The 9,044-nt window shown below is 38.0% G+C and overlaps 2 protein-coding genes across 2 annotated transcripts; one reads left to right on the plus strand and one right to left on the minus strand.

Moving 5' to 3' along the window:
- Window positions 1-286: 286 nt before the first annotated feature.
- On the plus strand, window positions 287-3,010 carry LOC112292893 (uncharacterized). The gene is made up of 2 exons (XM_024541859.3): window positions 287-1,536; window positions 2,132-3,010. The coding sequence occupies exons 1-2, from the start codon at window positions 1,497-1,499 to the stop codon at window positions 2,608-2,610; spliced, it is 519 nt and encodes a 172-aa protein (XP_024397627.1). The 5' UTR covers window positions 287-1,496; the 3' UTR covers window positions 2,611-3,010.
- Window positions 3,011-3,151: 141 nt separating this feature from the next.
- LOC112292891 (uncharacterized) lies at window positions 3,152-4,643 on the minus strand. The gene is made up of 4 exons (XM_024541854.3): window positions 4,416-4,643; window positions 3,951-4,205; window positions 3,774-3,839; window positions 3,152-3,623 (listed from the first exon to the last, which is right to left on the minus strand). The coding sequence occupies exons 1-4, from the start codon at window positions 4,610-4,612 to the stop codon at window positions 3,503-3,505; spliced, it is 639 nt and encodes a 212-aa protein (XP_024397622.1). The 5' UTR covers window positions 4,613-4,643; the 3' UTR covers window positions 3,152-3,502.
- Between the last annotated feature and the right edge of the window lie 4,401 nt (window positions 4,644-9,044).

Below are 9,044 nucleotides of genomic sequence, written 5' to 3' on the forward strand. Positions count from 1 at the left end.
TGATTTACTTAGCAAAACACCTTTTGCATAGTCAATTCGAAGTCTTGTAGTCTGGCAAATAAATTTTGCAAATATCTTTTGATATAAGAGGTGGATATTTGATATAAGTGCTTATATGCTTCGAAATCAGTATTTAAATCAGGAAGACGTATTTCATGGTATCCACTCTTTTTTTTAAAGTATACGCCCCCTATTCATTCGCTCTCACACAATTGCACAATTGGCTCCTCAATATGCACATGTTCCATGGAGTCGGTGGCTGTGGCAAACGCACCAGCAAAGACGGCGAAACACGACCTGAAGGTGGCGTTGAAATGAGCAGCGCCTGCAACGGATGAGCCTGGGCCGATGCTCCACACCGTGGCTCCCACTGACATATCTACAATAGCTTGTTCGTTCCTCCGTGTGTGCACTAGATCGGCGTCGATCATTCCCTATCATGTCCACGCAGACGTTGCGAAAACCGGACGTGGGTGGTCACGAAACGCCGCTGTAGACATGATTCCAGCGTTTCCGAAGTCGCGGAGGGAGGTGAACATCACATTGCAGTGAACAGAAATGGGTTGGCGCTAGCACAGAGACCTCACGGTTTCCAAGCTGGACTCCGATTGAGACCATCGCGTACTGCTGGAAGTCTGCGTTGAGACGTGACTGGGTAGTATACTTGGGTGCGCACAGGAATGGAGTGAAGGGCGACGACCATGACGACGGTAGCGGCGGCGGACGTTGGTCGCACAGGCTCGCCTTGGAGCGCGTCACTAGGGCCACGACGGCGAGGGGGTTCCTTGCAATATCGGGCGAGGTCCACGCTGCCACTTGCTTGCTGAATCCTCGGCACTAAATTGGTGTACCGACGCAATTACCAGCCATCTGATACAGAAAATGGTTCCTCTGCCCTGGTTGTGATAAGCCTCGTCGCCATTCCCGACGAATGATGCTTATTCGTTACTGGATAATTCGTTGCGAGTAAAAGGACGATGATTACTATTTGTGGTCGGGTTGGTTCGTGGTACTTTGTCCTTAGGGAATCGTCCAGCCATTGCAATCGCCCTTGTCTTGCATGCGAAGGCAGGCGGCTGAAATTCCATGGAACCTACGAGTTCCGAGATATGTTACATGGGCGTCGTATTGCAGAGTTTATTGCGAACTTCCCCGCTGGTTGAGGATCTGTGTATCGCCTTTGGAGAGTCAAACTATGTCATCTGAGCGAGAGGTTTAAAGTTGTGAGTGGAGATGGGGGTGGCGAGGTTGTGTTGAATTTCAATATGGATTATATCCAGTTTGAAGAGTGCTTAGAATTTTGAATTTAATGGGAGGTTTTTCTGTGTTGCACGGAGGATGTAACAACCCCTTCTCAATTACAGTTTTGAGTCAAGGTCGATTGCGATCACTGTTTGTGGAAGGTTTGCCAAGGTACGGGGGAAAAAGCGAGGTGGCTGGATTGGCAGACTCTGCTTCATTCGTCCTCAGGCGTTGAAGCTTTCGGATTCGTAAACATGGAACCAATTCGACTTGATCATGGATCTGGTTTTCAGGGTGGGTGGATCCTTGTGCACACGCCGCCTGCATTGAATGGATTGCGATAGATATCACTCCAACCCAACTCATGGAGGATTTTTTAAAACTTTTCCTGGACAGAAATCTTATGCCTAGGACTTGCAAGTTGAGTGTGTTGTATTGAACCGAGGACTTGTTGAACGTTAATTTTTCTTCTTTCGTCAAGGGAACGTCATGTTGTGACATGATTGAATTACGACAAGATGCCTTGTGGCTACCTCGACGACGACGCGCTTAGAAATTCCAAACAATCTTGCGATATAGAGTTGTTTGCTGTGATTTCGGGGTCTTAGTTGTGTCTGGGTTGATTGCGTGTCTGCTCTTGAGCGCCGTCTTCAGAGATGTGTTTTTTCAATTACGCTCTGGTTGACCTTCCTTTGAACTGGGGGAGTCAATCCGCGCATTCCTTTATCGATGCTTTTGCAAAGAATCGGGAGATCGGCTATATTGTAGATTGAAGAGACACTGAAAGCACGGACATTGGCCGTATTTTTATTCTATCTCCAAGTTCAGCACTGTTACCTTGTTCACGGCACTGTTTCTCAGCCTAATGGTGAGGTCTTCACAATTTCAGGGGCTCGGAAGTTGTTTGTGCAAGCACCGGCGCCAAGTCCTGTTGGATCCGTAGAGACCGTATGCCGAGACGTGAGGACGAATACGGTGGTGAGCTGCCATAACCCGCACACTCTGATCATCATCATGGCAGGAATGTCGTGCATGATGTTCCTGATCGCTGTGGCGCTGGTCCTCCTTTGCTGGTCAATTGTCAAACAACGTCAATATGATCGGCGTCATCGGGAACCGGGTAGAGAGCTGCAGTCTAACCCTAGCAGACCGCACACAGCTATTGAGGCTGGCCACGCCACCCTCGTGGATTCCTCCGAATATGATGACGCCGTCCTTGTACATCTTCCGGGAGACGAGAAACCGCAGTTCTTCGCACTCCGGAAGCCATTTCCGGTCGAAAGCGGTAAGGGCGATGACAAAAAACTTGCGAACAGCGCTGGCGATAGCAACAGCAGTGATAAAGGATCACCACAGGCACCGGGTTAGTACGGGACCTGATCCATTGCCTACCATTGGCTTGTAATGCATCAGGATTCGATTCTCTTTGAGTCCAATTTGAGGCCTATATCCGGGGCAGATTAGACATATAGGTTGAGATTAATTTTCCGGCAAATTCAAAATTTTAGCTCAAGCAGGTGGTAGCTGGGCAGATTTGTAAATTAATTTCTGTTGCAATCAATCATGCGCATGGTGATTTAGGAGTGATAAGTGGAGCAACAATGTGTACTGATAGCAGAGGATTGTGGAAGAAGGTAGAGTATATTCTGGATGGTACTGATGTCCGAAATGCCAAACAATAGCTTGCAGCATGATTATCTGTTCTCTTGAAAAGTGATCCGTTCATAAAGCACTTTGAAAGCTATTCAGAATATCAGCAGTTTGTGCACTTGCATTCCTATATCTCAGGAAAATAGCCATGTTATTTACTGCAAAAATATAGATGTAAATTTATTGAAAATCTGAATAAATGTATGATCTTTACTTCATTAATCAACCTCCTTCATTTTGTGCACATCAGAACATCAAACAGGATAAACTTCGACCTCTGTTCAATACCAGTTGTGAAATGCTTACAAACTAGTCAGCGCACCAGACAATTCTCACTTAGTGCCATAACTAGTAGTCAGTTAACTCCCATCTTTTACAAATCTATACTAATAGGAGTCCAAATTATCACAATTAATAATGGCACGCCACAAGCTGTGCTTACTGTTACGCTGCACTCTGAGCGTAGAAAGTGGAAAGCTCAAACAAGCACAAGCGCACATGATGATAGAGCGGATTATGCCCACCAAATTACTGGTACATCATATTTGCCGATGAGTCTACACTTTAACTAGATCGCAAAATGACATTGACCTGGGTCGACAGCTACACCTCAGTTACTGCTGTTCCTTAATGCCACAAGTTGTTTCGCAGTTTCTGCAATAGATACTGCGCTGCATCCACTTTGAACTTCACCCACAAGCTTTTGCCAGCATTGTCGCCGCCGAATATCTCTGCAACCATATCCAATTTTTCTCCCTTTACTAACCAACATGATTGGACCAGTTCATTTCAGTTTCTCTGATGATTGAGGCATGTACGAAGCCATTCTGTATCTAAAACTGTAATGCATGGAAAACTCTATAAAAGAAACTAGTTCCTACCGTGCGGAAGCCTGAAGTGCAGGATGAAAGCTCTCGCTGGCAATTATCTCTGAAATCGAAAACCATCTGCGTGAAAACAATCATCGACAATTGTTTAGACATCTGCAGACATTTGATTGCATCAACTGGGGAGCATTCTCAAATCCTAGAGCGTGCTTTGAGACAAATCCTGCGCACCTAAATTCTGCGTACTCTTTCACGTCCATATGAATACGATCGGCTTCCCCAGGGAGAAGAACAAGCGTTAAAACGACTGAGATGTCGCAGGTGCCATTATCCATGGGAGCTTGCTGTCTTCTTGCCCAGGCATATGAGTGAGTTCCCAATGGCCGGAAGCGGCTGGGTTCTACGAGGAGGTGCAGTTCCCGCTTTACCAATCTCGCGATAGATTGCTCCGGGTTCTCGCCCGGCTTCATTCTTCCGCCCACATACCTGCACATTAGGGTTTGCAGGAATCGAATGAACAGCCATAACAAAAGCACTCTGAACAGAAGCAGGCGATTTACAATTCGAAGATCCACATATTTTGTTTCCTGGGCAGAATGTGTGTTTATCGCTTCAACATAGCCAGCATTCCGAAACGCAATGTTGAAGCGGAAAACCCACAAATCAATTATGCATAGATGAGCAAGCGAATCGTACCACCAATCTGGCTGGGGCTCCACGATGCGCTTGCCCAAGAGCACTTTGCAGTCAGAATCGTCGGAGTCAAGTATAAGCAGATCCGTGCAAGCTTTCACCAAGCAATCAAGCGCCAGCCCATACTCCTGATCGCCGAGAAACACATTCTGCGGGGTGAAATTCCCAGTTACAAAATGTGGGTGCGTAGCGTTGAACATCTTTCCCCGCACTACCACCTCCGTACGCGTCCTCTACCGTCTCTTCGCTTCGTCCTCCTCAAATGCCCTATATGCCGCCTTGGCTCTCCACTCTACAAAAAAAATGAAAAAAAAAATATAATAATAATCGTAATTTTCCCATTTAACAAAAACAAGGAAAAAAGAGTCAGATGAAATTTAAGGTAAAGCAATTAAACCAAACCATTCGTGCATCCTTTGAGAACAAAACTAGAGTACGAATTACGAACACCGCATTTTGCTGTTCTCTATCACTGGTCCACTCAGAAATAACTCAAAAGCCCTGAAGCTTCTTTAAAGAAAGCCACCGCAGATTTGGATGAGCCAAACTACAGTTTCATTACACTTGACAGACCAGTGGCGAAAATAGCTTGTCAGATTATGTACTGTTTTGTGCAATGGCAATCAAAAACCCGCTTCGGTTAGCTTTGACCACGAAATCAGGTGAAGTCATAGCAACCAGCAATTCGAAGCAGCAATTAACAACACAGTAATTCTGTCGGGCTTTTGATGTGTAATTTTCAGCCCGATACGGATGAGTCATTTGAGCCTTTCAAAATGACAAAGTTGTGAACAGTTGAGGCAACTTGAGAAGGCTTGCAGGAGTCAACGGTGTGACGTGTTGGCAACAAATGCCGATGATAGGTCACCTTCGAATAACGCCCTGACCCGACATCTTAATTGTCAGGGATCTTCCACCCTAACTTTGTGTAGATGAAGAGAAATAACGAGCGAGGGCAACAGAAACCCCAAGCTCACGGGGCTCTAAAACCCTCAAACACGAAGAAAACGAGCAACAACCCAAAGTCGAAAATATGAAAGGAAAATAGGACAAAGGCCCACCACTTAAGGCTAAAAACGAGAAACTCAGGGATAGAAAAAGCAGCCACGCTTCTCCCACCCAGACACTACCCTAGATTGCCAGCCACGACGTGCTCTTCGAGCCTCAATCTCAGGCCCCATCGGTGCGTGTGAGCTTCTGCATCAATCTGGGGCCATTCTTGCGGAGAGAGGGAAAAATACACTGTTCCCAATCCATGCTCGTAGACAGAAATTATGTGCAACCGTTCAGTACGGGACGATGAAACCAGTTGGTTAAGGGCATCAAGGATTTCCGTTGGCAATTGGATGCTTGGACTCAAGCTGCACACTCCCCGTCGTGATGCGCCACGGAGCGCGAGACGCGAAGTTCAAAAAGTAAAAGTCGTGAAAAGACGAGGATTGAATTCCATCTATGGGCTGCAATTTGTTGAACGTGGGAGTGTTTGTGTTATCATGCTCGAAGAATGCTTCCAGGAAAAGAAAAAAGAAAAAAGAAAAAAATGAAAACCTTACGTAAAAAGTACTTCAATGGATCATATATGAAAACTTACAAATAGTATATATATATATATATATAAATACTAAAATTTTCTAAACGAGAAACTTTTTTTTCCTTTCAAATATACGTTTTTTAATTGTAATTATAAAATAATAAATTTGGTTTCAAAATAAGTAAAGATATAATTATGTATTTATTCATGCTCAAAAAATTTAGTTGTGAATTATGACATAGTTGTATGCATAATCTCTCATATTTAAAGTCTTTAAATTCTTTTTCAGAAATTTCTTAAATAAAAATTATAAAAGTTAATTTACATGCAACAATAGAATGATTATTTTTATTCAAATATTATTTGTAAGTTTTCAATTTTTAAAATTATTATTTTGTGATTTGTAGCCAAATTAAGATTAGATTTAAAGCAATTAGTTTCTAATTAGAAAAATTAATTTATTAAAATTTTAGCATATTTAATTAAACATTAAAAATTTAAAAAACATACATTTTTTCTAAAAAACTCAAATCTAATTTGATTTTTAAATATTTATAATTTTTTATTAAAAGATAAGTTATTAAATTTTACTTTTTTATTTTTTCCACCAATTTTTAATTGGTTGTTTAAAAAAAGTAATCAATACATTGTTTTTGACTTACATTTAATTAACTCATAAAATCAATCTCAAATTTTAAAATAAATAAATTTTAAATGTTTTACAATAATACTTTAAAATTAATCTTTTTGAGTTATAATATTTTTTTAAATTATTATATTATATTATATTTAAACCTAAAATTATTTTAACTAAGATTATTATAATCAACTAAAAATTGCAATGCTAAAATTGCTAGAAATTTTTTATTTTTTGACATATTTTTTTCTTTAAAATTTATATTTCTTATCTTCTAATTTTATTTCTTCTTAAGACAATATTGAACAATATTTTTTCTATATGAACAATATAAACATAATCATTCTTATTAGCATTAGATTTTGGAAATCATTAGGTGTACATCTTCTTTTTTACTATGTAGATATCGATGTGAATTCTACCAATGGATCTTAATTAGTGGAATCATTGAAAATTAAGTTTAAGTTATTTCAATACAAAAATATTTAGATTAAAAGTGTTACTAATTTGTAAAACCATTATAAAGAATTTGAATAATATTTGAAGGCCTTATATGATTCTATGGCTAATATTTCATTTTAATACACCATAGTATAGTCAAAATTGCAAAAAATAAGTTTATTAATAGAAAATAAGAAGACCATCGACTTGTATAGTGCTTATAAGAAAGTAGGTGTACATGTCACATATGAATTGTAGCACTTTGGGTATAGGTATGAAGACAAGACTAAGGTCTTCTGGCCTTTGTAGAACACCTTTTACACAACTCTATGAGCCTTGGTGAAGCTTAAATTTTTGACTCCTTAAGCAAATTATTTTTGAAATAAAATCAATTCACATAATTTTTTATAATTTTAAATTCTTATCTTTAAATATTTATAAATTACTTATAATAACTTAGATTTTTATTTTTTTTAATAATGCTAAAAAAACAAAAGTCATCTATATAAAAATATTTATTTATTTTTTATTTTTACTTCTTACTAAATAAAAATCTAGTGATGTCAATGACATGAATTTCAAAGAACTTAAAGATCAATACACTCTTATATCACTCAAAAAAGACTAGATAATTACATAAAGATGCTATAATATTAAATTAAAATGGCTACTACCAAAGATAAGAAGACTAGAAAGTCTTGAAATAAGAATAAAGACTACAAATATATTGATAAGAGTGAAGAAGGCTTCACTCTTATTTCCATATATATTATCTAACTAAGAGCTATGTAGCAATATTCTATAGGATCTCTGATACATGTCCAATTTATGAAACATGTATCCTAACTTACAAGACAAGTTTCTCATATGTGCGCCATATTGTTAATTTTTACAACAAGCTATCAACAAGTGCAATACATGGCTAATTTATTGGCCTAGTTTCTAACCTATTAATTAATTAAAAATATGTATGAAGTCAAATATGCATCTATATAGCTTCTAAAAAGCTTCGCCATAAGATAATATCAAATCTACTTATATTTATCTTCTATTTAATATTTCTTATTTAAATAAATATATAAATATATATATAGATATAGATATAGATATATATATCTCTATGACATTATCTTTCCTTTTAGGATCAAGTTCCATGTGGAGTGGCAATCATATGTTGAAGAAGTCTAAAATATAACAAATTATGTTTGTTATATACTTTGATTTTTGTTCTCTTTGTAGGTGGTTGACAGATCTTTTGAGTCATTAATAGTATCCCATACTAGGGAAAGAAGACCAATTTAATATTTGATCAATGTTGAGGTCTTTGTGACTCCCTTCAAATAAAATATTTGAAACACCGTTAGGAGTTGTTTCTACCTCCAATAAAATCACTCAACATTAAGAGTCTCTTTTAAGATTATGATATCATATATATTATATTTTGCCATCTATTTGAAAAAAAATATATTGTTCTTGAAGGTCTTTGTCTCCATTATGTCATCTTGAAGGCTATGACAATTGCAATGTTTGATTTGATAAGTCAATAAATGATAGCTCTTGACTTGAATCAGCTCGTTGTTGGTTCTCTATCTCTTTAATACTACAAATACATAGAAACTACAAATGAAGATAGAAGGTAGAATGCAATCTTTTTTGAACGGTATTTCTTTTATAGCAAAGATTTATTATTCTTCATCTTGATTTTGATGGATGATATCAATGAAAAAGATCAATTTTTTTTTATTATATTTGCAAGATTCTTAAATGACTTCCATAAGTATTTATTAATATCATATCTATGCTAATGAATAAAATATTAGAACCTATTTGAGCAGCGCTTAGAGTCTAAGACTTCTTTGATCTCATATTCTTGATTATTGTTTATTTCTATATGATGAGGTGGCATTTGTCTTCTTTTTTAGATATTCATTGTCTTCTATGATTTAAAAAGAGACATATGAAATATAAGATAGATCTTCATAGACTCCTAAAAGTAGAATTTGTAAGCAATTACATTGATTTA

This window comes from Physcomitrium patens, chromosome 15 (genome assembly GCF_059467195.1).
Source record: "Physcomitrium patens ecotype Gransden chromosome 15, ASM5946719v1, whole genome shotgun sequence".
Lineage (NCBI taxonomy): Eukaryota > Viridiplantae > Streptophyta > Bryopsida > Funariales > Funariaceae > Physcomitrium > Physcomitrium patens.

What these genes read in the sequence shown, in the direction of transcription:
- LOC112292893 (XM_024541859.3), top strand. Translation starts at nt 1,497, where the DNA reads ATGGAACCAATTCGACTTGATCATGGATCTGGTTTTCAGG. An exon ending in TCATGGATCTGGTTTTCAGG is followed by an intron (nt 1,537 to 2,131) that starts GTGGGTGGATCC and finishes TCACAATTTCAG; the next exon opens with GGGCTCGGAAGTTGTTTGTG.
- LOC112292891 (XM_024541854.3), bottom strand. Translation starts at nt 4,612, where the DNA reads ATGTTCAACGCTACGCACCCACATTTTGTAACTGGGAATTTCACCCCG. An exon ending in AAAGAGTACGCAGAATTTAG is followed by an intron (nt 3,840 to 3,950) that starts GTGCGCAGGATT and finishes GTTTTCACGCAG; the next exon opens with ATGGTTTTCGATTTCAGAGA. An exon ending in GCACTTCAGGCTTCCGCACG is followed by an intron (nt 3,624 to 3,773) that starts GTAGGAACTAGT and finishes ATATGGTTGCAG; the next exon opens with AGATATTCGGCGGCGACAAT.